General features: G+C 42.8%; 1 protein-coding gene across 10 annotated transcripts in view; it reads right to left on the bottom strand.

Annotated features, from left to right (window-relative positions):
- The window catches only part of LOC144521044 (membrane-associated guanylate kinase, WW and PDZ domain-containing protein 1-like), a 97,557-nt gene that overhangs the window by 51,510 nt on the left and 18,063 nt on the right, over window positions 1-27,984 (bottom strand). For all 10 annotated transcript variants that reach the window (XM_078255273.1, XM_078255277.1, XM_078255276.1 and 7 more), the window contains exon 2: window positions 8,286-8,402. In XM_078255273.1, coding sequence (XP_078111399.1) covers window positions 8,286-8,402 — 117 coding nt within the window. The remainder of the gene's footprint in view (window positions 1-8,285; window positions 8,403-27,984) is intronic.

The following is a 27,984-nucleotide window of genomic DNA, read 5'->3' as shown; positions in this document are numbered from 1 at the left end:
TGGGGGGGAGATGGAAAGATGTGGCAGACATATGTGTACACACATCCGCCATCATCACAGACACATGGCACAACACATCAGTTTATCAATACCACATCAAACATCTGCATCAGCACTGATTCCCACAGTCACACTCTCTCTCAAAGAAAAATCCACCTGCCTCTGTATTTCTGCCTCCTCTGTGTATCTGTTTATTCTCCCCACCCAAAGCCCCTCCAATCGTATCCCGGAAGCCAGGGCATCATTCCCAGGAGAAGAAGTAAATGTCACAGGTTTACCTCTACACCGCCACTGCTGCTGCTTTCCTCGTTATTCCATAGAAATATTCAAAAAGAGAAATCCAAGCAGGCTGAATTCTGGTCTTCCTCTCCCAACCAAATCATCCATGGATCATCCAGTTCTCTGTGAGCGAGTGCTAGCTCCCAGCTTGTGAGCTCATTCAGGCAGGCAGCTAGTGGGCAGCTGCCGTTTTTCTTCAAAGCTCCACAAGCAGAGCAAATTAGAGGTGCAGCCCAGCTTAGAGGCTAAGCCATTGTGAGCTATTCACACTCCAGTTCCTGTCTGAGGCCAATGGCTGCAGCCCCCCTCCATACTCCCGCCCACTCTCTCTCTCTCTCTCTCTCTCTCTCTCTCTCTCTCTCTCTCTCTCTCTCTCTCTCTCTCTCTCTCCTCTGTCTTCCCATCTCCTTTCTCTTGCTATCTTAGCCATAAATATAAACGCTTGACATTACCTAACACATGGTGCGTCCCGATAAACCAGGGGTGAATGTTGGGTTAAGGAAGAGTGTGGAGGGCAGCAGGACAAGGATGAGGGTAAGGATTCAGGATGTAGAGGAAGATGGGAGGAGGGTACTGTATAAGCAATGTATCATATAGTGTAAAAGATGCTCCTGTTGTTTCCAGCTTGCCAAGTAATAACTGTGTAAAATGATGACCAAGGTTTTTGGTTTTACATGAGAGAGTGCAGAGTTGGGTTACAGGTTGGATTTGTTTACTATGCTTTAACCGGACTTTATAAGGACCTTGGGAGATTAAGAGCCCAGTAGCAGACCAAACAAAAGCTTTCACCTGGCAGCGCAGGCCTGTACCTGCATGGACATGGACTGCTGCCCAGGCAGCCTGACCACAAAACCCAGGAGCTGCCCTGAGGGAAGAGGACTGCAGCTTTCTGTTTGTATTCACATGGTCCAATCTAAGCCACATGCGCTCATTGTATCACTGCTACAAGTTAAAGAATAGTAGCTGTACTGGCAGTTCTGAAATGAATCAATGAAAGTGCTGAATGCTACATTTTGTACCTTGATGTAACTGTTCTACGTTACCTTAAATACAGTTTTGATAAGCAATAGTCTGACATAGTTTGTTTGTGTATTAAGTATTTACATCAAGTTTTGTTGCTAAATGGTAGTATTTGCACTGTGACATGTGTCACTGGTGAATAGCTGAAATACAAGATTGGACATGTTTTTGTTGCATTGACAAAGCTAAACTCAGTTTGTAGCTTGCTAACAGAACATCCTTCTGCACAATTTTGCAATGTCAAACAAGGGAAGATTCCACATATTGAGGGCTGATTTAACTTTAATTCATGCAGAATTTACTGGTGCGGTGCTTTATCAGATTTTGCAAATACAGGTATATCTGTAAAATGTGAACATTCCCTGATAACTGTTTGATCATTGGTCAACCTGTACACTAAAATTGCATTGCCAAATTTCTTTGTTAAAAGGGAACCCTGCGACTTTTTGGGAAATAAACTTGATAGTCAAAAATAAGATGAAAAGAACTCTTGTGTATATATTGTACACTGAATATGAAGCTACAACCAGCAGAACGAAAGCAGTGGGTAACATCTAGCATGACTTTGTCTAAAGGTAAAAAAGTCTGCCTACCAGCACCTTTAAAGCTCACTAATGTATGTGTTATATCTCAGGTTTTTTTACTAGTGCAAAATCCAAAGTGTAAAAACAATAATTTACTGTAGGCTTTACGAGGAGCAAACACATATAACATGTTAGTCAGTCCCTAACGATCGCGCCAATTCACGCAAATTCAACCAATCACCGCGAATTTGGTGCGACTCACAATTTTGACCAATCACCGCAACTTAACAATAACCTGAAGTTTCCTGCGACTTCAACCAATCACAGCAGTCCCACGTGCACTCTGAGAGCCAATGACTAAGCGGGAGTGAGAACGGGGTTGATCATTTCCTTGTTGTTAATATGAAGACGAGACGGGTGTGTGACTCATTTACCAACAAAATGTACAGCGAAAGACCGTGCAAAACATTTCAGACCGTTCTGCCAACCTGTATACATTTTAACATCAATATAGACTGTAACGATTTAAAAGTTGCTGAAGTTGCTGCCGTTTCAATCCTGGCTGTCGGCTCTCTGCAGCGGGTGGGGCTACTGCTCTGTTCCCCCCGCGACTGACGCTTGCACACACACAAACACACACACAGACACACACACAAACAACACACACGGTGGATGCAGGAGAAAAAGGAGATGAGACGACACGATGACCTTAATTGAGGACAGCTGCGCTCGTTGTTGTAAGTGCAATGATAAGTTAAAGTCCAATAAGTACTTTATCAAACCGTATGAATGTGTGTCCCAGGCCAGGATAGGAAATTAACTAACAATGTAAAGATCAACAAGCCACATGTTCAAATTTGATTCATTCAATACATTATTATTTTTTTGTCTTAAATCCACCAGCCATTTTTATATTATACCAACATTTAAAGCATCCTGAGCCTTTTTAGTAAGGTTACTAGGAAATCTCAGCCCAGGATAGTTTTATTCTCCCCAAAACATGTTTCCTTTTTATTTTTAAAGAACTATAAAAAAAAAAAGAAAATTCGCAACTTTTTGCAACTTTCACTGTCTCCCGCAACTTCATTGCAACAAACAGACAAAGACATCGCAACTTTTATCGCAATTTTTTACAAAACCTCCCGCGAAATCAGGCATTTTGGGCCGCAACAATCTCAAAAAAAGGCCGCGAAATGGAGGGACTGGTTAGTGATTTCTTCCTGCTTCCAGTCTTTAAGCTAAGCTATCCGCCTGCTGACTGTAGCTTTATATTAAGCGTACAGACGTGATAATGGTATTAATCTTCTATTCTAACTCTCAGCAAGAAAGCTAATACATTCCCAAAGTGTCAAACAAAAAATCCAAACGATGCCCAACCCTACTCTGGGGTGATCCTGTCAACACATCTTTACTTGCGTATTCACAAGATCAAAGGACGATTGTCTTACATGAGCTTGGCGAGGTAACATGAATGAGGATTTTGAATAACAATAATATTGTTGTGAGTTACACTTTATATTCACAATGACAGTTGACACTTAAGGTACAGCTTGTTTAAAACTCCAGGTGCAGAAACAGAGGTTGTGTTTTTGCAATGGTTTCTTCTGAGTATAATGTACCTTAAGATGCCTTAAAAAAAGGGGCCTGGAGGAGATTGCCAATAACAAAAACGTCAGAGACCACAGCCTCCAGTGCCACCTTCCACCCACATGCCAATCACAGTGAAACAATAAGGAAGATATGCAGTCCTTTTGGCCTGTATGTGATTTATTCTAATGGTACCAAACGATGCCAGTTTGTGACTGTATCTGTAAAATATGCTAAATATGGCAATGAAAACACTAACACATGCATTAAACATAAGCCTCACACACACACAGTCCATCTAAACACAACCACATACACACACAGACAGGCTGCACCTGTCTTTATACATCATTACTATGCAAAAAACATATTTGCCCAGCTTCCTCAATGAGCTTGTAAGCCTTCGTTTTTTCCATCCCTTGTCATTTCCAGAGTGAATCGTGTGTTAACAGAGCAGATATTTGGTCACATGAACAAAATATGAACCGAGCATATGTGAAAAGTAGGCAAACAGAAGCTGGGGCCCACTCATCCGTTATAAGAATGAATGGCCATCATTAGCATTGGGCTCCCTGGCTGCACCCTGCAATGCAGCGACACACACAATGGCGAGTACCACGCTTCCCCCTGCCATTCCCCCCCTTTTGTTTGAGCAGCATCTGGACCTGACCTCCATGCATTTCAGGCTGATGATCCCCCTCTCAGCTCCTCATCTCTTCTCCTCTCCTATCCTCTCCTATTCTAACCTCCACTTAAAAGCCGGCTCTGCCTCTACAGCACCCCTCCTCCTCCTCCTCCTCCTCCTCCTCCTCCTCTCTACTCCTCTCCTATACCATGTCCGTTCTTCTCACACAGATACCCCCCTCCCTCCCTCTTCTAGCTAAGGAGAGCAGCCATCTCTTGCTTGCTGAAAAGAAGGTCTGTGTACTAGTGGGCCTTACACAAAGCCTGCAGGGTGAATTAGTAAACCAAAGAGGAAAAAGCACCAGGGCTACTGGCCATCTGTCCCTCTGGGTTGGACGTGCCTGCTCCGAGTGTGCCTGCCCCCCTCTTTCCCTCACATAATTCCCACCCCTACCCCCACCGTCCCTGATTCCCTTAGCCTATACACATCATCAACCACATACACACACTCTCTGCCATGCATACATCACAGGCTTCGGATGGCGGATGGCAGTGAGTGGAAAAAGAAGAAGGAGAAAAAGGGGAGAGAATAAGGAGCTGCCACTTGCCTGGATGCAGAGCGAGCCCGGAGCCAGAAAATCAAGCCGTAATCCCTGTCTTTGTGTGAGCGGCAAACAGAGAAATTTGTCTCCAACAATGATTTCCCCGAGAACAGCAGTGGAGTGGAAAACAAGGAAGCGAGGGAGTGAAGGACAGCGAGGAGGGGAGGGAGAGAGAGAGAGAGAAAGAGAGAGAGAGCGAGAGAGAGAGGAGATGGAGGGTGAGAGCAGCAGAGGCAGGGAGACAGTGGGAGCAGCTAGAGTGTGACAGAGAGAGACAGAGGAAGGCAGCAGTCACCGCCGAGCCACAGGGACACTGACACTCACTGGAGGATTTGAAGTGAAGAGAAGAGGACGACAGAGAAGAGAGCAGAAAGGGAGGAAGAGATCAGGTGGGGGGAGGGGGGGTTGGTTTGCTATGTGGCTCAAACGATGGGATAACGTTGAGATAACCCTCATCCCCAAGCAGCAGCTGTAGATGTGAGAGGGAAATGAATCCCACGAGAGGGCGACTTCTCTATCAATTGTGACATTTGCCGCACATGCTAACAATGGCCATCTGTAGCAGAAGGGCTATGAAGGAGAGGGGAGGAGGATGGCTTGACAGAGAAGGCGGGGGCTTCTTATAAACACACATTCACACACATGCCTCGAAAGACAAGGAAAAAAAACACCTCGACCAGCGGTGGAGGGAAAGGCACCTGTTCGAGTCAAGCAAGAGGGAGCAACACATGTGCTCAGGAGAGGGGGAGGAGGAGACGTGAGAGACACAGAGACAAAGGAAACAGAGGGCTGAGAAGTGTGGCTTTTATTTGACTGGGCTTTTGTCATTCTGCCTTGTCATGCCAAGAAAACATTTGCATGTTTGTGTGTGTGAGAGAGATAGACAATAAACAGGAGGTGGCAGCGATAGTAGGTCACCAAGAAAGGGAAAGAGGGAGGGACAGGAAGAAAGAGAAGGAGGGGTCACAGTAGACTGACCAGCATTGTGTTGTGGCCCATTTTTTCCTTTTTCTTTGTCATTACTAGAAAAAGATATAAGACAAATACAGAGTCAAAGAGCCTCACACAGTGTGATGATATTACTTATTTTTCTTATTGTCAACTAATTCCATGAAAAGACCAACAAAGAATTGATCATATTTATAAGCATTGCCCATTTAGCCAAAGCCTGCTATGTCTTATTCCTCTGTGCCATAGACCACTTTTAAAAAACACATCAGTGGGCCACAGTTTCACTGGATGAAGTTCCTTTATTAACATGAACGTGGGCACTATTTTAAGCCGATCCCACATACACCATCCTGCTGCTGTAAATACTCACTAAAACACCAAATTCATGTCTGAAAATCCAACAAACAATTTTAACTCCTGTTTGAGTCACGTTTTCTGAGTTACTATACTTCTGTGACTGGTTTAGATTAATGTCTTCAGTAGCAACAAATTGGCTTAGGACTGAGAGCCACAGACAGACTAAAGGCCGTTTTATGGTTGTGCTTAGAATCAACGGCGTACCCCCGCAGACGCCTCTGCGTCTACGCCGGACCCTACACCGTAGCCTGACGAAAAAACCTCTCGAAAAATGTAACTACACATCGCAGCAACGCACCTCGCTTGGCTGTTGCTTGGTAGCGTTGCATTTCCCCTGACTCATTTCCTGGTTCTCCTTCTGCATAAACAACATGAAATCAAGGAGAGGGTTAACTTTTCCTGCTACAGATTTCCCACCTTGGTCAGAAAACACAGGGGAGACTCTTTGTTTCTCTCACTATGACTCTAGAGTCGGTACTCGCTCCAAAGCTAAACGCAGTCACTCTCTCACTTCTCCCTCGCTCTATCACCCACTCCTCACACACACACACACACACACGCCGGCTCGACGCACACACCAGCGCACAAAAATCGTTATTATCATGAGATTAGTTGACAATAAGAAAAACATAGAATGCTAGCCTTACCCTTTAACGTTTCATCACTACAACTACAGAGTAAGTCCATTCTGTGTTGAGGCAATGATACTTTATCCAGGGACACCCTATTAGTTTGAGATACAACCCAGAAAATTGGAATATTGGAATATTTCCAATTAATAAATAACCAGGGGCACTTCTTTCTGCATGGGTGTGGGCAGGTGACTATGTAATACACAGATTGTCTTGCTTACTTCTTTTACATATTTATACAGTATTTATACAGTATTCCTGTAAAACCGTAGTCCCTGTAGTGACTTGCTCAGATGTGAGAATACAGTAGGCAGGATTTCAAGTGGCCTATACATTATACTCTTCTTATATTCTGCATGCACCACTTGTACCACAGGTACTTGTTCTTGTTGACTTCTCCAGCACTCACCCTTTTTATGGTTGAGAAAAGTAGTCAGAAAAGTAAAAAATACTTTGTCTAAATCAGCATTCCTTATGTGATTCCAACATTTGGCTTCTGACCCCTTAACATGAAGCAATGTATACTAGTGAATCCAAAGAGGTGAAAGGATCCAGCATGTTAACGTTTAGTCTGTACATTTTAGAGGCATTAGAAGGTAAATGTATTCAATATTTGGCAGGAAAAAAGCAAATATTATTGAAATTAAGGCAAAAAATGTAGTTCCTTTAATCTGGTGACCCCTCAGACTGCTTTACAAAATGCCTTACAATTTCTTTTTTGGTTTTGTCTATGTTCAATTTTGATGTCAATGCTGTTTGTCCTCTGTGCGCAGAGGCCTTTCCATAGTCCTGTGATCTTTGCGAGAACCCAACATGTTTATCACATAATCAGGCAGGAATCTAGTTTCAATATATCAGAACATTATAATCCCAGGCAGGGCGCCGGGGGAGGCTCAGAGAGGCGGATTTACCAGTCACATGGCTGAGCCCAAGAGTAGGACAGAGAGCCAGAGATAGGGCAGAGGTAGAGAGCGAATAAGCAAAGAAATAGAGAGACAGAAAGAGAGAAAAATACATTAATCTAGTCTAGAAGCCACATTTTATTAGGTAGCACTGCAATGCAAATGAACACGCACAGCCAAGCCCCAGGCCATAGAAACAAGAGGAAGTGGTCTCATGATCCCTTTCTTGATTAAATCATGTCTATGCATATGTGTGATAATCAAAAACACACACACACACACACACACACACACACACACACACACACACACACACACACACACAAATCACATCCCTAATAGATCGACTGTGCCGTTTTATTGAAACATTTTAAGCCTCAAGCTTTGTGGTCATCACAACTGAAGCAACAGTCATTTTTCTGAACACAAACATGACATAAGTACAGTAAAAAATAAACAGAGTAGAGCTGGACTGTGTCACCCCACCACAACTGATCCAACTGTTTGTGACGCAACCAAGCCCAGCTGTGGAGTCTGGCACGGTGCTGAGTGTTTTGCCCGAGCCACACTTTTGTATATTTCAGTTATGTGAGACAGCTACAAAAATTGTGCTCTGGTGCAGTGAAGACTGCTGAGTGGCTTTAATCAACACAGTCTACAGTGATGGTGTTTGGAAAATGTATATTTGTTTCTCTTTTCACAGTTTCTCAGAACAGGATTTTAAATGATGAAAGGGAAATTAAGTGTCATGTCCTAGTTTAAGCCCCCACCACTACATTATCATAATTACTAATATTGTTTACTCACAAGGCACAGCATGGCGATACAGATTGGCTCGGATGGTTTTCTGCAGCTCATGGTCGGGGGAAGACTTCTGAAACCTCAGGCTCAGGTAGTGCTTCAGGTCCTTGTTGAGCTTGTGACCTGGAAACAGCAGACAGAAAAAAACAGCTCAAGTAAACAAACCTTCACATCAAGAAGCCTGCTCGTCTCTTCGCTGTTTACATGCTGTCATTTCACCAAAAGTAAGGTCATGAAAGGCCGTGACATTTCCGTTGTTGAAATGCTCCTGGATACTAAAAGAGAACAAGACAGGCCTTGTTTTCCCTCCTCAGACAATTTAGAAACACAGAGGTCCTCCAGTAAATAAATACATTTGTTAAAGATTGTGTTTACACATAAATATAAAAATGCAATCAACGTGTATTTTTCTTTTTTAAGTCCATGTGATGCAACAAGCCTAACACCAGCATGCAAACATGCTCACAGTGACAATGCAAACTTGCTAATGTTAAGTAGGGGATAATGTAGAGCGAGATTTAAGATTCAAGACCCCTCCTCAGCATTATAATTCGCAATAATGACCGACTCACTCTACATTAATTTATCCCGCATATTACACAACTCTTACTAAAGAAATGAATTTTTTTTTTTTTTAAATGTTGCCGTCTGTATTTGACAACGTGGGAATGGATTCATCATCTAGGTACCATTAATGTCCATACCAAATTTCATGGTAAACCATTAAATTTTTTTGAGATGTTTGACTATAATCCAAAAACATCAAGCTACTGGTGGCGCTAGAGGTAAAGTCAGGAGATTACCAAAGGGAACTGCATTTATCCTGTGGAAAAGTCGAATGTGTGTACACAATTTCATGGCAATCCATTAAATAGCTATAGTAATATTTTACTCTGGACCGAAGTGGTGGACCGACCAACAGACTAACAGAGGGACGCAACCATCCTTAGAGCCTCAACCTGGATTTGATTTATTCAAACTTTGATCTATTTCATTAGATGGTAATGAGGCAAATAAACCATATTGACAATTTGAGTAGAGCAGAGAAAGACGATCGGTATGTAACAGGATGGTTAATTTAGAGAGAAACACGAAGATTGAGACGGGTTTGTAATTGATTAAAAGAGTCTCTGATTGGCTGGTATTCCCAGGCTCACTCAGCATCCATCCAATCAGAGGTGGTGATGCTGCTGGCTGAGTTTGAACCAAGCCTCGGCACTCACAATGGGGCCAGATGGTCAGAGCTTGCTCTCACGCCAGGGTCTCATTTAGGACCATTTAATGATCTCCAAATATATCATCCATGTCTAGGAGAGCTGGCAAGTAGTTTTTGGGGGAGGTGCCATGGCCTCCTGTTGGCCTATGCCCACAGCGAAGGAGTTTCTCTTGGCTCGGTGCTTTGAGATGGCAGGGTCAGTGTGCTGATTGGGAAGGTAGAGTTTACTTTGGAACTAATAGGAATTATAATATGGTTTAAAGTCACAGTGCAACAACATTTAGAGTGCCTTTAGCTTTTGTGATTTGACGGATTTCAGTGGGAAAAGGAATACGTGAACAGGGTAAAGTTATAAATTGATCAGATTTGACTGGATCACTAAAAAGTGTGTGTGGCTTTGCAAATACACAGTGATACGATGTTATAGAACAGTGGTTCCCAACCTGGGGTCCGGGGACCCCTCAGGGGTGCGGCAAAGATCACAGGGGGTGCGCAAGTCTTTATCTGGTTTGAGATTGAGGTAAAAAAAAAAATATATTTGCACATGTTAAACAAATTATGATAATACACTAGAATATATAATGTATACAAAAGTCTGTATAAAAACTATGTATTTTTGTTCTCGCTTAAAATTGTAGGCAGGCTACTTAGTAGGCCAAACCTCCGGGACCTCTTAACCTGTGACCCTTGCTGTCATCAGGTCAGCTGCTAGCTGCTATCATCCTCGTTTTTCCTGCCGCCACGGCATCACTATTTTATGAATGAAACATGGAGGAGAAACGTAAAAGTGCTGATAACTCCTCTGTATCAAAAAGGAAAGTAAGGCTCTATCTCAAGAGTTACCTCAACTTCGGTTTCGGGGCGGGGTGGGGGGCTCAGCTTTTCTTAGACATGAGTAGGGGGGGGGGCCCAAGGAAAAAAGGTTGGGAACCACTGTTATAGAAGACTGTTTAACTTCCACCCACACCTTCCTCAACAGCGTTGTTAGATCAGGAGGAGAAATGAGGGAGAAATTAATAAATTAGACCTCAACCACATTCTTTGGAAGTGACACCCAAACACAACGCTGCTTTATGACATTGCTCTGCTACAACAACTAATGGCGCTTTTCCATTACGTGGTACCTGCTCGACTCGACTCTACTCCGCTTTTTTGGTTTTCCATTACGAAAAAAAGTCCCTGGTACCTGCTAACGGGTACTTTTTTTAGTACCACCTCAGTCGAGGTTCCAAGCGAGCTGAGCCGATACCAAAAGGTAACATGCAAGCGACAGAGGGGGGTGTCCTGAACAAACCCGCCATTTTTAAATAGTTTAGCCAGCTGTGTTTATTTTTGCTGCCTCCAGCTTCATTTGAAACTAAATGTGTCTTCTGGCTGTGGCAACAACAACACACCTTCCACGTTCTGTGTGTGTGTCGCGTTAGGTCACGGCAGTTTACTGTGGCGCCGCCAAGACGACCAGCCACGCTTAGGCAGTACTAAAATCTGCAATGGAAAACGGACGCACAGTGAGGCGAGTAGAGTCCAAATAGCAAGCAGGTACCATGTAATGGAAAAACGCCATAATACAAGCCAGCGGTAAGTAGGCTTAAGGCCTTTTATGGTTGTGCGTAGAATCGACGGCGTACCCCCACAGACCCCTCTGTGTCTATGCCGTATCCTGACGTGCACCTCTCGAAAAATGTAACTACACGTCGCAGCGACGCACGTCGCTCGGCCGTTGCTTGGTAACGTTGCATTTCCCCTGACTCATTTCCTGGTTCTCCTTCTCCATAAACAACATGAAATCAAGGAGAGGGTTAACTTTTCCTTTCCTTTCCTTTGACACTTTGTTTCTCTCACTATGACTCGAGAGTCGGTATTCGCTCCAAAGCTAATCGCCGTCACTCGCTCCAAAGCTAATCGCCGTCACGCTCTCACTTCTCCCTTGCTCTACCACACACTCCCCACAGTATAAACGTAGTATAGTATAAACATCAGGCCACTTACGTAGGCTATGCTGAAAGCTCTGCGTGGAGCCTCTGCAGAACTGTAAAACAGGCTTAAGTAAGTAAGTAGGTAAAAAAATAGGGGGACTTTTTTTATATTTAAAAAACGACACACAGGGACAAAGAAAAAATATATTCGTCACTGCATCTTCTTGAAGCGCCACATTTTTTATATTGCTTATTCTTTTGCTGCAAAACATATCAATGAAAGGCTTACTTTATTCATAAGTGGTTTAAAGGAATAGTTTGACATTCTATGCACTTATTGGCTTTTTTGCCAAGAGTTAGATGAGAAGATCAATACCACTTGGTAAATGTACAATAAATAATTAGCTGGAGATGGTTAGCTTAGCATAACATAATACAACATAAAGACTGAAAACTGGGGGAAACAGCTAGCCTGGCTCTGTCTAAAGGTAACAACATCCACCTACCTGAGCCTCCTAAGCTCACTCATTAATAATGTCCTGTCTCATTTGTGTAATCCGTACGAAAATCAAAAGTGTTAAAACATCTATTTTCCGCTTTACACGTGGTTATGCGCTGGACTATTTCTTGGCTGGGACCAGTTACCCAGAAATCAGCGCGGACTCCGGGAAGTTACCAACCAAGTCTTCAGTCTTGTTTAACTAGTCTTTAAGCTTGCTCTCATGGCAAGATGGCAAATAAGTGTATTTCCCCAAACTATTACTTTGAGGTAAGATCAATATTTACAATATATTATATTTATTCATTTTAATAAAAGATCGGTCGGACTGCCTTCCAAGTCAGAGTAAGTGCTGTGGTTGAAATCCCTCTAAACCAGGCAGGAAGTGCTTGCAGCTTGAGAGGAAGTGGTGCTGCTGAGACACACATGGGAGTCAGGGACAAGGACAGACAAATCAGAAGCATCAGTGTAGCAGCTGATAAAGTGAAAATGGTCTTAAAGCAGAGGACTATCTGTCATCTGCCCTGAGGTGTGGCCCTGTGGTGACATCATCATCTGTCAGCCTACATCCACCTCCTCCCCCCATGGGCATTACTATAAATACTGAGGCATGTAACACTAATAATGCAAAGCACAGAGTCCAAAAAGGCACAACACACAAACATCTCATACTACAATGATGATGAACAAATATGAAATCTGAATTATTAAAAAACAGTCCTAAATTGGTCACAGAGAAATTTGCACCACTGTGTTGATAATAATTTAAGGTGTACATCACATTCATTAACACAGCTAAGCTAATATTAGCATAGCCATGATTCTGATTCTGGTGTGAGGCATTTTCTACCCAGAAGTGGAGACACTGGTTGGTGATCTATCTTGCTGTATTTTTCCGTCCCTCTACACACACACATGCACACAGCCAACTGTGTAATTCAGTGCAAGCAAAGCACAGTCAGGTAATTGTTACCTAGCAACCAGCCAGTGCTGACGACCATCATTATGGTCCCTGCTAGGCAAGCAGCAGTCAGATTGTGAAAGGAAAAACAGATAAAACAGCACACACACACACACACACACACACACACACACACACACACACACACACACACACAGGTTTGTAGCACTATCTTTGTGGGGACCCTTCTTTGACATAATGCATTCCCTAGCCCCTTACCCTAAACCTTAACCATCACAACTAAATGCCTAACCTTAACCCTTACCCTAACCCTAACCATAACCTAATTCTAACCCTAATCCTACAACCAAGTCTTAACCCTCAAACAGCTCTTTAAAATTGTGGGGTCCAGCATTTTGGCCCCACAAAGCTGTCGGGATACCACAAGTATACTGGACTCCCAGTTTTTGGACCCCACAAATATAGTTAAACAAGCCCACACACACACACACACACACACACACACACACACATATACACAGCTCCTAATAGTGCTACCTAGCCATGTTACACATACATTGGTGTTTTTCATTCAGCGTTGTGTCAGTTTTGCTGGCTCAGATGCTTTCACTGAGATAAGGGCCGCTGTCAGGAACAACCCCCCTCCTGTGGGTACGTACAGCTAGCAGAGGGTAGGCCACCCAGGTGTCATGCTCCATCAATGAGAAAGTCATCAAATATTCAATATTTATGAGGATTAAGCCTGTGTTGATCAGAGATTACAATCACTCCAGTGTGTGTGTGTGTGTGTGTGTGTGTGTGTGTGTGTGTGTGTGTGTTTGTGTGTGTGTGTGTGTGTGTGTGTGTGTGCGCAGTTAATACGCTGTTTACTCCCAGGATTTTTAAGCGCAAATGCGATTTTGCTAAACAAATAGCCAGATGTTATGGTGCTGTAGATGTCAAATTGAAAAATAAAAACATACTGGTATCTAGCTGCTTGACAGTTCCTCTCAGATACAGACAGCAGATTCATGGTTTGATATGAAACATTTGTGTCACAGTTTGATACATTTTCAGCTCAGAAAACAGCTCCAGAATGTGCTTCACATGTTTATTTTCAATTTATTATAACATTCAGCTTTACGAAAGTATTACATGGTATTTGAGATTTTGGAATAAAACAATATTTTTTTTTTTCTTGACCCATTTAGAGTTGTTTCCCAGCAGCATGTAACAAAAAGAAAAACAAAGCTTTAGAATCCACCAAAAACAACCAGATGTGGTGAAAAAACAGGAGATATCATCTCAGCTCCACAATCACAGCGCTGCTGATTTTGAAAAAAACAATTCAGCATGTGTATTGAATGGAGATCCTTGTCTTGTATAGAATAAGATGCAGCATTTTGTTACTGGAAATGTGCTGTGTACACTGTTCTCGCTAATCCACAGCTATCAGATTCTCCTAAATTTATATATAACAAATCTGAAGTGTGCCGATATGTTTACAAAATGGTCTTATATAAGGGATTAAACAATTTATTACAAGTACACATTTGAATGATATACAATAGAGACTGCCTGTATCAGTGAGCTCTTTTATAGCACAATCAATACAATTAGGCTAATATCAGTGTATTCATGGCAATATGTTTTTGAAGTAAATAGTCTACAAGGCATTTATATAAAAACAAAAACTACTCTAAACAGTAGTTATTTTTTTAATGGAAATGTTATTCTTTCTGTCAGTGAAAATACTGAAAACAACTAACAATCAGTCTGTCTCTTGAGCTTGGAGAGGATATTCTTGATTCTCATAACAATGAAATCACTCCATCAGGGAAAATCTGAGACACCAGAGACATTAGCATGTTGAGAGATGTTTCCTGGGAGCTGAGATGTTTGTGGAGCCGGCTGTTAAAAGACTGTGTGGCAGAGATCGCTGCTTTTTAACCCCAGATGAGGCAGAGCAGATAGGTGTGAGGATGTGAGACCCCTGTTGTTTTACAGGTAGACAGAGAGTGAGACAAAGAGATGGGTTTAACCCAAATAAGAGTGGATCCTCCATGCCTCCAGTCAGCATTACATAACCTTAAATCTAGTTATGCATCCCTGTCTCATTTTGGGGAGTGTGTGTGTGTGTGTGTGTGTGTGTGTGTGTGTGTATAGGAGGGGGGTTCTTAAATATCTACGGAGATAAAGATAGGATCTTAATGGTTGTCTTAGCCAGCTTTCTTTTTTTTTTGGAGAGGATTCAACAAAATCTCTACATTATAAAACATTGCCGGCCAGACAGCAAAAGAGCACGAACATATGGTAGTAACTCCTTAAAACATCAGCAGAAGACTGCCAAGCAGCTGCAGCCTATAGTACCACATAACAGCTGTCACTACAAGTCACTGCTACTAACTGTCAATCATGCCTGTGGATATAAACATGCCAGGTAGTTACCATTTCAAAACACTCGCTCAACACATCCAAACAGCACTCAAACATTAATTTGAGAAAACGCATGTGTGTGTGTGTGTGTGTGTGTGTGTGTGTGTGTGTGTGTGTGTGTGTGTGTGTGTGTGTGTGTGTGTGTGTGTGTGTGTAAAGCTCTGTTCAGCTGCTGATTGGGATTCATCTCCCATCCTCCAGCTCAACACTGCCCTCTGTGTCTCTGAGCCTCACCACTGAAAGCCTGCTTAACACATACACCGTTACCTTAGCAACCCAGAGCCAACCAGTGAATGAGATGAGCAATGTGTGGTCATTATGGGCTGCTGCCCCCTTGTGGTGGATGTTATGTCTATAAAGTTCAAAAAATAGTAGTACTGTCAGTACTGTCCATCAGAACAGTTTTCAGGTAGGCTATGTTGTGGTTGTGTGTTTTTCTGTTGCTGTTTCCTGTTTTTTGTTGTTTATTCTGAATTATGTATGTTTTGTTAGTTCCTGTGTTCTCTGTTCTCCCTTGTGTTGTATCAAGTTTCTGTGTTTAGTTGATTTAATGTTTTCTGTCGGTTTTTCCCATTTCCTGTTTTATTTTGATATCTGTTTTCTGTCTTGTCATGTCTAGTTTTGCTTCCTGTGTTTTCCCGCCTGTGTGATCGTCTAATGTGCTCCACCTGTTCCCCAGCCCTGGTGTCACCTGTCCTGTGTTTGCTCGTTACTTAGTTTATTTAACCCCTGTGTTTCCTTTGTCTCTTGTCAGATCATTTTGTGTTTGTTCCTGTCAGTTTGTGTGTGTTCATGTGCTTACCCTGCGTCAGTTCTGTAGTTCCTGGCTTTTTGTATTTCTCTGTTTTTTGGATTACCTTCTTCTTTCTGGAATTTTGCCTGGTGAAGCCTCAGGACACCCTTGGTTTCTTTTTTGTGTTTAATCCAATAAACCCGCAACTTCAACCCTTCTCCTGCCTGCCTGCCTCTCCCTGCATTTGGGTCCTTTAACCCCCGTACCATAACAGGATACTTATTTATAGCTATTATAAACATAACTTTATACTTTTACTTCACTATTTTTTTTCCCAAAAATACATTAAACTATAACATATTATATAAAATAGTTGAAATTAGCTCAAAATCCACCAGATGTAACATTAATTCTTATGCATCAATAATATTTGAATAATAGTATATGTAAGGGGCCAATGTTTTTATGTGCATTTTGCTGATTGTACTTTTGCATGTTTACCTAAGCAAAATCTTTAATGTATAACTTTAACTTGTATTTTTAGTGGTATTGCTACTTTTACTTACAGTAAGTAAAATATACTTCTTCCACCACTGCCACACAGGTGTTTGTAATGCATCTAAAAATACCAAACACACTTGCTGACAGGCAACATCAGTTGGATAGCAGATACAAACAATATGCAACTAAGCTGTAACAAATAAGTCTAAAGGGTTTAGTAAAATATCAAAACAATTGTTTTCTTTTAAAATACAGACCACACATGGATTTGTAGGTTCATACTTGCCTAAAATTATAGCTGCTCTCTGGGAGAATGCTGTACAGTTAATACTCTGCAATTGGTATGTTACTAATCACTGCCAGTAAAATACATATTACAAGAGAAGATGGGCATGGTAATACTGAGAATGGAAACATTCTCAAACAAACTCTTGCTTTACCGCTAAAACAAAAAATTGTTACTCCACCCAGCTTCTGGATTCAGCTGGGGCAAGAGAGGAGAGAAAAACCACAAGGATGCTAGCCAAGAGAGTCCGTATGCATGCGCCTAGTCAGTGCAGCGGTGGTCGACACGTTGAGAGGAGCTCTGGTCTTGTGTGTCAGGCTTGTCTTTGTGTATTTCTCTCTCCCATGGAAGTAGCCGCTGGCAGCGATTAGGTGTTAAATGACAGGCAGGTTGCCCTTACTATGGGTAGAGGAGAGCAGACAATCCTGCAGTGAGTGGAACACACACACACACACACACACACACACACACCTAATGAAACACCACCTGTAGTGACGACAGAGAGGATTATGGTGCAAGACAAGACGCCCTCCCAAGCTTGATCCCCACCAGAGGGTGTTGGGCTACGGTGACCCTGTCTAGGTGTTTGGAAACAGCCAAGTACAAGGCCCGCCCCTCTTCACACTTCATGCAACATGACATACTTTAAAGGAACAGTTCTGGAAATGTTTGCTTTCTTGCTGAGAGATAGATGAGAAGATTCATACCCGTCTGTTAAATGTGTAACCAGCAGCCAGTTAGCTTATTTTAGCATAAAGACTGGAAACAGGGGGAAACAGCTATACTGGCTCTGTCCGAAGGTTAAAAAAATCCACCCATTAGCACCTCTAAAGCTCATTAATAAATGCATTACATATGTTTGTGTTTACAGAAACTAGCTGTTTCCTCATGTTTCCAGTCTATACGCTTCATATTTAGTGCACAAGTATGTATCTCAGTTAATCCCTACATAAACTGAGGTGTAAAAAAACACAACTTGTGGCTTTACAGTACCTATGTGCTGGACTATTTCTTTGTTTTTTGCACAGATTAAACAAAAATATAACCTGTTATTCAGTGAGCTTTTTAAAAGGGGCTGGTAGGTGGAATATATTACCTTTAGACAAAGCCAAGCTAGCTGTCGCCTCTGTATCCACTTGTTATGCAGAGCTAAGCTAACTTGCTCTAGCTTCATTTATAGTGTAACCTACAGATATGAGAGTGGTATCAATCTTCTTTCGTAACTCTTGGCAAGAAGGCAAATAAACATATATCCCAAAAAACTATTTCTTTAACACTATAACTAAGCAGAAAATACATCAGATGTGCTAAACAAAGAGCATTGTTGCTCAGAACTAGAGAGATCTCAGAAGCTGTGGTCAGTTGGGGATTTCACAAGCCTGGCTGTTATCACATTTTGACTAAGACGGCTCCACTCTGTCTGCATGCTTCTATCTGGTGTGGTGCTGCTGTGGCACAAGAGGAGCAACAAAATAAAACAATTATAGACAAAATCAGACACTGATTGTCCATTACAGTTTCTGTATTTCTATGAAACCATCTTCTAAATTTTTAAATTGCCCTCTTTGTCATTGTCCCAAGCCATCTCAGGCCAATAACCCAGCCCTCAAAATGAGCACAAAGAGACGGCATTTCCTCCAGAGGACAAATAATATTGTATTTCCTTTGGCCTATTCCAAATAATGGCCACAGAGTAGGAACTGGAAATGCTGGTTCTTAAACAGTAAATTCCATTGTTTCAAGCAGCTTCCTGTGGGTCTCAGGACATCCCGTCAGTCAACACTAGACTCTCCAGTTACGGATGAGAGCATTTAACTCTACATTATCCAGCAATATAAGGAGGGGCCGTCTGAGAGAGTTTAACATCGGGAGGGATGCAACAGACAAAACTAATCAAATACTTCTGCGCTCAGTGATGGGTTTCACTCAGCTCTCTTGGTGTGAAAAAGATAGCTGCAATCTCCAGCTATTTTACAGCCATTATCCCGGCTGAAAGGTCATGACAGCTGATACATAAGACATGATAATAATGATATTAAACACTTGTTTTTTTTCTCATGTCAATTAAACACATACACACTCTCCCTCTTCTTCTCACACACAGATAAAGAAGCAGTGTGTTTAGCTTCTTTGTACCACTTAGAGCTGCCGCTGTGTTATTGCCGCCTGCCACGAGCCCTGCAATCTACGTTGCAGGAGTGGAGAAGAAAAAACAATAATCACAGAGAGGTCCGTCATAAAGATTTGGACTGGTCCTCTGCCTTCTTCTTCTATAATTATTACCTCCATGACCAGCCACACCCAGAGCTGCTTTCATGTTAATCAGTGTTCAAAGCTGTATTCAGTGAGAAACCTCACAGGAGCATCAAATCAATATTCGGCAAAAGAGACTTTACTTAATTCCCAACTTACAACACCAATCATTATGAATCAGACAGGCAGGCAGACATTATCAACAGGCGTGCAAATTGTATGTACTTAACATAACTGCTGACAATATTCCAAAGTGTATCACAGCTTTTTAGGTTGGTGAATGCTTTTATCTGGTTTCCAGGCTACAAATGGTATCAGTTAATTTTAGTACGGTGGGACTATCATCTTACAGAGATTTGAAACTAAGCTAAGATAGATCAGAGTATTTTGACCGCAGCTCGTTTTTAGCTGATCTCCAGAGGTTAAACTACTCACCTTGTTGCAATGATGTCAAAGTGTATTCCAGGGTGTGTCAGTGCACTACACCTCTGTCCACGACGTGCAACAGCCTTCAACATTTTATTTTTTGGGGTTTTGGTTCCCTTATTTTCTTTTAAGTAAGGTTATAATTTCCTGGTGATATGTCTGAAAACACACAAGCTGCTTTGAAAGGTCATCCAGGCTGGTGCATTCAAGTGCTTATGGGAAGCTCCAAAATTCAAAACCTGCAAGTTACCTGCCATAATTTCATGTAAGAAGTTTCCAATTTCACAATATACTTTTCATAGCATTTACATTGACTTGTTTTGTCTTCTGAAATTTGTTTTGGGACAACTCATGAATGCCATGCTGTCACCATGTGCGACACAATGAAAGAAATAAAACACTGGCATGATCAGAAACATGTTGTATTACTATTTTGCAGACAAGGCTAAAAAGGATTAGACCATTACCCCAGAAAATCTATTGACAACAAGCAAAAATGCCAAAACTTCTATCGTTGATATTAAACCGAATATACAGTATTTGGGTTTTGGACTGTTGGTCAGACAAAACCAGCAGTTTGAATATGTCAACTTGTGCTCTGGACAATTGTGTTGGACATTTCTTTACTATTTTCTAACATTCTATAGATTTATCGATTCATTGAGAAAATAATCAATAAAAAAATCGTTAGTTGTCGCCCTAGACATAATTTACAATAGTGAACTTGTAAAAGGTGTGCTCCAGGTTGTTCCCTTTAAACACTGGTTTTGGTATTGAATATTGGACATGCAGAAACGTGGTTTATGTGAGGAGGCAGGCGGCCAGTTCTAACCCAGTTCTCCAGTGCTGTGCTGCTGAGTCAGAGTCAGCAGTGCATGATGGGAGAACTGGTATGAAGGAAGAGTCACAGACAAAGAGGCACACACACCGACACACACACACACACACACACACACACACACACACACACACACATACATACACATGCACACACACTGAGGCGAGCAGAGGCGGTATGTTCCGCTCCAGTGCGCTGCATCTGTTCATTGCTAAATATAACCAGAAGAACCCAGGCCTACCACTCCCTCTGCGTTGTGTTAATAGCTGAGTAGGCCAAAGGATGGAGGAAGAAAAAAGGAGGCAGGGAGGAGAAAGAAAGGTTAGTGTTATTGTAAAGACTAAAACAACGAGTAAAAGCTTGAGAGGGTCAATCTTGAATGATGTGTGCTCCATCCCAGATAAACACAGATGCTGCTTATAAATTCTGCGCCCAAAAGTATTTTAACACAGACTAAACATGGAAACTATTTCTGTCAAATACTGGAATACTAAACTCAACAGACTCCAGACGGCAGGATCTCCATTCTCATCCCCTGGGTTAATTTTTAAAGTAAAGGAAAAACACTTCCTTGTGCCATGTTTCTAAAAATAAAATGCAATATTTTAATGTGTCTATTGTATCTTTTTTTTCCTCCCCTGGGCAACACGTGTAAAAACACTGAATCCTCCCTGTCGCTGACGGAAAGCATCAAGCTTCAGTCGAGCATGCCATCAGTTGTAACTGGCTGCCTCTGTTAAATGTCATTGCCTGCCTGGCCGTCACACACAAAGACCCCCTCTGTGATTAAACTCCCCTCTTTCACAGGAGTCAATGACCACGGGCAATGAGATACACGTCCCATCCTCCCTCCCCTCGGCTGGAGCAGCAGCAGACACCTCACATTATCACACCACAGGGACGTGTCATCATCACCAGTCAGCTAATTTGATGAAACTCACAATAAAACACAAGACGAGAAATTACCACATTAGGCTTGAATGCATATATGCATCTGGATGAAGGACTGAAAAAGGAGAAGCCTTTCTATTGAGTGTAATAACCACTAATTTATGTTGTGTGGGAGACAGAACGGACCCAAACGCTAGGCTCAGCAAAAACGGGAGCAGACACTCGGAGGGACGTAGAGGCGCTTGGGAGGACCGGTACCGAGTCCTGGGTCTGTAGACTGGGCACGGCACACGGCGGTTTCGACCTCCCAAACCAGGGAAGCGACAAGGCAGGTACGAGGAAGGATGGTGTCTGGCAGGGCAACCGGTCAGGGGAATGGAGACGGGACAGGGCATCGAGTTTAGTGTTACGGGATCCGGGGCAGTAAGACAGGGTGAAATTAAGCCGGTTAAAAAACAGGGCCCACCTAGCCTGGTGGGAATAGAGTCTCTGAGCAGTTTGGATGTAGGGAAGGTTCTTATGGTCGGTCCAGACCAGGAAGGGGTGTTGGGTGCCCTCCAACCAGTGCCTCCACTCCTCAAGGGCCAGTTTGACGGCTAGCAGCTCCCGGTCCCCCACGCTGTAATTACGCTCAGTAGGAGTCAGGCGGCGGGAGAAGAAGGCACAGGGATGGAGCTTGTGGTCAGAGGGCGAACGTTGGGACAGGGTGGCCCCAACGCCCATGTCCGAGGCATCCACCTCCACCACGAACTGAAGGGAGGGGTCAGGGTTGGTGAGGATAGGGGCGGAGGTGAATCGGGTCTTGAGGAGGGAGAAGGCTGCAGCGGCTTCCAGAGACCAGATAAAGGGGACCGAAGGGGAGGTGAGGCAGGTGAGAGGGGCGGCCAGGGAACTGTAACCACGAATAAATCGACGGTAAAAATTGGCAAAGCCCAAAAAGCGCTGCAGTTGTTTAACGGAAGTGGGGGTGGGCCAGTCGACCACAGCTTGGATCTTGGCTGGGTCAGCGCGGAGCCGGCCACTCTCAATGATGAAACCCAGAAACTGTACGGAAAGGACGTGAAACTCACATTTCTCTGCCTTGACGAACAGCCTATTCTCCAGAAGACGGACATGTTCAGTGTGTTGGACTGGGTCACGGGAGAAGATCAGGATGTCGTCAAGGTAGACGAACACAAACCGATGGAGAAAGTTGTGGAGGACATCATTAACGAGGGCTTGAAAAACAGCGGGGGCGTTGGTGAGGCCAAAAGGCATCACCAAGTACTCGTAGTGGCCTAACGGAGTGCTAAAGGCCGTTTTCCACTCGTCCCCCTCCCGGATCCGCACCAGATGGTAGGCGTTTCTAAGATCTAGCTTAATGAATATGGCGGACCGGGAGAGGGACTCCAACACAGAATCCATTAAAGGGAGCGGGTACTTGTTTTTAATGGTTATGGCGTTGAGCCCCCGGTAATCTATGCATGGGTGGAGGGTCTTGTCTTTCTTAGCCACAAAAAAGAAGCCAGCACCTAGAGGGGACGAGGAGGGACGAATGATACCGGCAGCGAGGGAGTCTTTGATGTACTGTTCCATAGCCTCTCTCTCCGGACGCGACAGGTTGAATAGGCGGCTGGACGGAAGCGGTGCGTCCGGGAGGAGGGCTATGGAGCAGTCGTAGGGGCGGTGGATACTCGGGGGGAACTAGAGTTAAATCTGGGGAAGCCGGGGGAACAATGGATTGGGTGGGCTTTACTCACAGCCAGCCGACCCCAACCATCACAAATTTCCACCTTGAAGGTTGTAATTGAAGGGGCTTCTTGTGCAGTTGATGTGGCGCACAAACAAACCAGTGGTGTTGACTTGAAGGGGAGACTAGAAGATGGGACATCCAGTGACCTATATATTTGACTCCTCTGCTGTGTTAAACCAAATATTAATTAAAATATATGGAACACCAACTTTTACAAAAATAGCTGTTCTAACCAAGTGGCTATCCATCAGATATGCAGAGCTGTGTGTAGGGAGATACAGTAGCTGACAGACAAGAGGCCCCACAGGGAGGTTCATTAAATAATCTGTCATGTGAATTTCCTCAGTTAGTTACCAAAGGATGCTGTTGCCAGTATTTTGTGCTTAGAGGATGCACTATTTCAGAAGTGCCAGCTGGGCATGTTTATTAGAGGATTTAGATTATGCTAAGTGAGGCAACATTGCTAAGAAATACAGTTTTTATAGTGGAGTTCAGGTGAACCTGCTTTCAAACAGAGGGGGGGGGAAAAAAAATGCAAAAATGATTCACTTACAGCATGGCACATGTCTAAGTCTCTATCAAAAGTGTGTGAGAGCAGAGATAACACACAGCAGACTGACAGCGGGGAGTAACAGCTGAGATAAGATTAAAGAGAGGCCTTGGATCTTAGCAGCCGGCAGTGTTGTTATCATGCTACAAACCTTCATAGGTGCAGTACGGCCTCTTCAGAGTCTGGCTTCATAGTCTCTTCAGAGTCTTCAAGTCTGGCTTACCGGATGTACAGGACTAGGATAATGGCAGGCATTCTCCTTCCCTTTCGCTATCTCCGCTAGCAATTTTGCAAAGGCACAGTCACTGCATCTGAAAACCACCCAAGACGATTGTGATTGGTTTAAAGAAATGCAAACAAGCCAATACGTTTTTTTGCCCTATTCCAGAATGATAAGCGATGTAGCCAGACCATACTCCAGCATTGACATACTGTGGAGATAATGTAGGACTGGCTTTTTATTATTATTTTTATTAATTTTAAGTAAAAAATGAAGTTTCAAGTGAAAGGAAACTGTTTTGATCAAACCTATAATCCGACCAATCGATCAAACAGTATGCAAATAGCAAAAACTGCTAACCAAACTCAGGATGCCATGCACTGCTTCCCACTTTTGGTGATACAACACAATTGATTTGTTGGGTAAATCTACCCAGTATCCCCATGGGTGACAATATAATAGATGGTCCAAAGAACAGCGCTGTATGTACAGAAACATGCAAAAATGGACAGACTTCAACCTGGATCTGTAACCAACCAGAGGCACAATGACAAAAATTTAAATGTGAAAAGATTATAACATTTTCTCCAAAAATGTTCATTGTTTAAAAAAGACATTTCAAGTGACACAAACCATGTTGAGTGCCTAAAGGCTCTTTTACACTAGACGCATCCAAGGTGGCGCGCGCCATCGTGACGTCAAAATGACGTAATATCATGGCCGGGTGGGTAGAGCAGGCGCACATATACTGAGAGGTTTGTGCCTCGGCGCAGAGGTCCAGGGTTCGAGTCCGACCTGTGACAATTTTCTGCATGTCTTCCCCCTTTCTCACCTAGCAAAAATTAAAGGCGGAAAAGCCCAAAAAAATAATCTTAAAAAAAAAAAATTACGTAATATCCAGCCGGCGCACGAGCAGAGGTCGCGCACGGCTCTTTTTTTCAGCGGCGCGTGACAAAGCGGAAACAGGAAGGCCTGAACGGGTTCGCCGACAACCGGATGCCAGGACTTTCACAGTGACTGCAAGTCTCTCTGGTAAACTTACTAGGTTAAGATGAGTTATTTTATGGCGAATGAAAGGCTTGATCTGACGAAGTAGGTCATTGAATCAAATCAAAGCATTGACGGCAATGCTGCTGCCAATTCTGCCGTTGTTTATCTTTTTCTTCTTCTTCTAGTCCGTAGAAAAAACAACGTCTGTAGACTTTCCTCATAATATAGGTATAAATAGTCACAGCGACCCCATGACGTAACATTTGCATGCGCCAGCTGGGCTGCATCTAGTGTATAAGAGCCTTAAGACTACCTCATTGTGCTCATGTGAAGACACTATACCTTAGCATAAAAGGTGACTGTGTGTCCGTGTGTGAAGAAAGAACACAAAAGTAAGAAAATGAATGTTGCTCAGGGAAAAGACGAAATAACAGAGATTGAAGAGGAAACTTTAGTGGCCAAAAGTTATGCCTCCTCGGTAGCTTGGAAATACTTTGGCTTTAAGCCAACAGATGTTGTACAGGCTAATGCATTATGCAAAACGTCTCGAATGGTGGTAAACCACGCAAGAGGCAATGCAACAAACCTATTTTTTATATCGAAATTAATATCAATATCGCAATATTCAAAATTGATATGAGAGATATGAGATGATTATAAGATTATTTCGAGACATTTGAGATGGACGTATGACAGGAGATATCAGCAGGTGATGGAGACATAGAGAGGAAAAAGGTTTAGATAGGATGTGGAGGCCTTTTGAATAAATAGAGTGATGGAGCTGCATGGGGCAGGTTCGTTATTGTGTTGAGCCAAGTGAGTGGCGATGTGGAGCAGTCACTTTAAAAGATGAGGAGGCCTTTGAAAAGGTTCCTGGGTGATTCCACAAAAACATACAATAGTTTAGTGTCAATATTATAAGAATCATTTACAGTAGAGCTGAAACAATCAATCAATTTGGATCTACAGAAATTTTGTAAGCAATAACTAATCTTACATAATGGGATCCTGTGGCAAAAGCTGTACCTTTGAAATGTGGAAAAATGATGACTGTTGAATTTCTCTGGATCAGAAATGATCACACTTAACATTAATATGTTACGATCACGAAAATGAGATGGAGTACTTGATGCAATTCTGCCTCTGCAGGGTAATTGTGGCTTTAATGAGGCACTGATTAATTGTGTGTGATGTGACATAATACAGTGGGGCAAAAAAGTATTTAGTCAGCCATCAATTGTGCAAGTTCTCCCACTTAAAAAGATGAGAGAGGCCTGTAATTTTCATCATAGGTACACTGCAACTATGAGAGACAAAATGAGAAAAAAAATCCAGAAAATCACATTGTAGGATTTTTAATGAATTTATTTGCAAATTCCTCGGGAAAATAAGTATTTGGTCACCTACAAACAAGCAAGATTTCTGGCTCTCACAGACCTGTAACTTCTTCTTTAAGAGGCTCTTCTGTCCTCCACTTGTTACCTGTATTAATGGCACCTGTTTGAACTTGTTGTCAGTATAAAAGACACCTGTCCACAACCTCAAACAGTCACACTCCAAACTCCACTATGGCCAAGACTAAAGAGCTGTCAAAGGACACCAGAAACAAAATTGTAGACCTGCACCAGGCTGGGAAGACTGAATCTGCAATAGGTAAGCAGCTTGGTGTGAAGAAATTAACTGTGGGAGCAATTATAAGAAAATGGAAGACATACAAGACCACTAATAATCTCCCTCGATTCCGGGCTCCACGCAAGATCTCACCCCGTGGGGTCAAAATGATCACAAGAACAGTGAGCAAAAATCCGAGAACCACACGAGGGGACTTAGTGAATGACCTGCAGAGAGCTGGGACCAAAGTAACAAAGGCTACCATCAGTAACACACTGTGCTGCCAGGGACTCAAATCCTGCAGTGCCAGACGTGTCCCCCTGCTTAAGCCAGTACATGTCCAGGCCCGTCTGGAGTTTGCTAGAGAGCATTTGGATGATCCAGAAGAGGATTGGGAGAATGTCATATGGTCAGATGAAACCAAAATAGAACTTTTTGGTAAAAACTCAACTCGTCGTGTTTGGAGGGGAAAGAATGCTGAGTTGCATCCAAAGAACACCATACCTACTGTGAAGCATGGGGGGTAGAAACATCATGCTTTGGGGCTGTTTTTCTGCAAAGGAACCACGACGACTGATCCGTGTAAAGGAAAGAATGAATGGGGCCATGTATCGTGAGATTTTGAGTGAAAACCTCCTTCCATCAGCAAGGGCATTGAATATGAAACATGGCTGGGTCTTTCAGAATGACAATGATCCCAAACACACCGCCCGGGCAACGAAGGAGTGGCTTCGTAAGAAGCATTTCAAGGTCCTGGAGTGGCCTAGCCAGTCTCCAGATCTCAACCCCATAGAAAATCTGTGGAGGGAGTTGAAAGTCTGTGTTGCCCAGCGACAGCCCCAAAACATCACTGCTCTAGAGGAGATCTGCATGGAGGAATGGGCCAAAATACCAGCAACAGTGTGTGAAAACCTTGTGAAGACTTACAGAAAACATTTGACCTCTGTCATTGCCAACAAAGGGTATATAACAAAGTATTGAGATGAACTTTTGTTATTGACCAAATACTTATTTTCCACCATAATTTGCAAATAAATTCATTAGAAATCCTACAATGTAATTTTCTGGATTTTGTTTTTCTCATTTTGTCTCTCATAGTTGAAGTGTACCTATAATGAAAATTACAGGCCTCTCTCATCTTTTTAAGTGGGAGAACTTGCACAATTGGTGGCTGACTAAATACTTTTTTGCCCCACTGTATGTCAAGTCCTTGTCCTTTTAGATCTCTCTTAATGAGAGCCTCACCCAAAGTTGGCAACCATATATCAAGATGGAGAACCATTAGGAATCATAAGAAATATTTATACAGGGATCTGATGGCAGAACATAAACAGTCGACTGTTCCCATTCAAGTTTTTAAAATGGAGCCAATTTCTCAGTTTGTTTTTCTTCTTTTTTTTAGCTCCTTCTACAGTCAAGGCCATTGTCATATAAATGGTAACACGATAAGTAATTCCTTCCTTCCCTCGTCCTTCAAAACTGATGACAAAGAAATCCACCAGAGCTGGAGAAGTGATGACAATGGGACTGAACAATTTCCAATGCTTACCCAGACACATTCAAGCAAGTGATGAGTTCAAGGCATAAGAAAAGGAAGGATGTGTATTAAGGCCAAACATAGTAAAGACCTTGTGTCTTTTTAAAAGCTTTTCCTAGTAAAACCATGCAAGATAGTAAACCAGAAAAGTATAATCCACAGGGAGGTT

This window comes from Sander vitreus, chromosome 7 (genome assembly GCF_031162955.1).
Source record: "Sander vitreus isolate 19-12246 chromosome 7, sanVit1, whole genome shotgun sequence".
In the NCBI taxonomy this organism is placed as follows: domain Eukaryota; kingdom Metazoa; phylum Chordata; class Actinopteri; order Perciformes; family Percidae; genus Sander; species Sander vitreus.
Note: the sequence above shows the minus strand (reverse complement) of the source record. Positions and strands in the feature narration are given on the sequence as shown.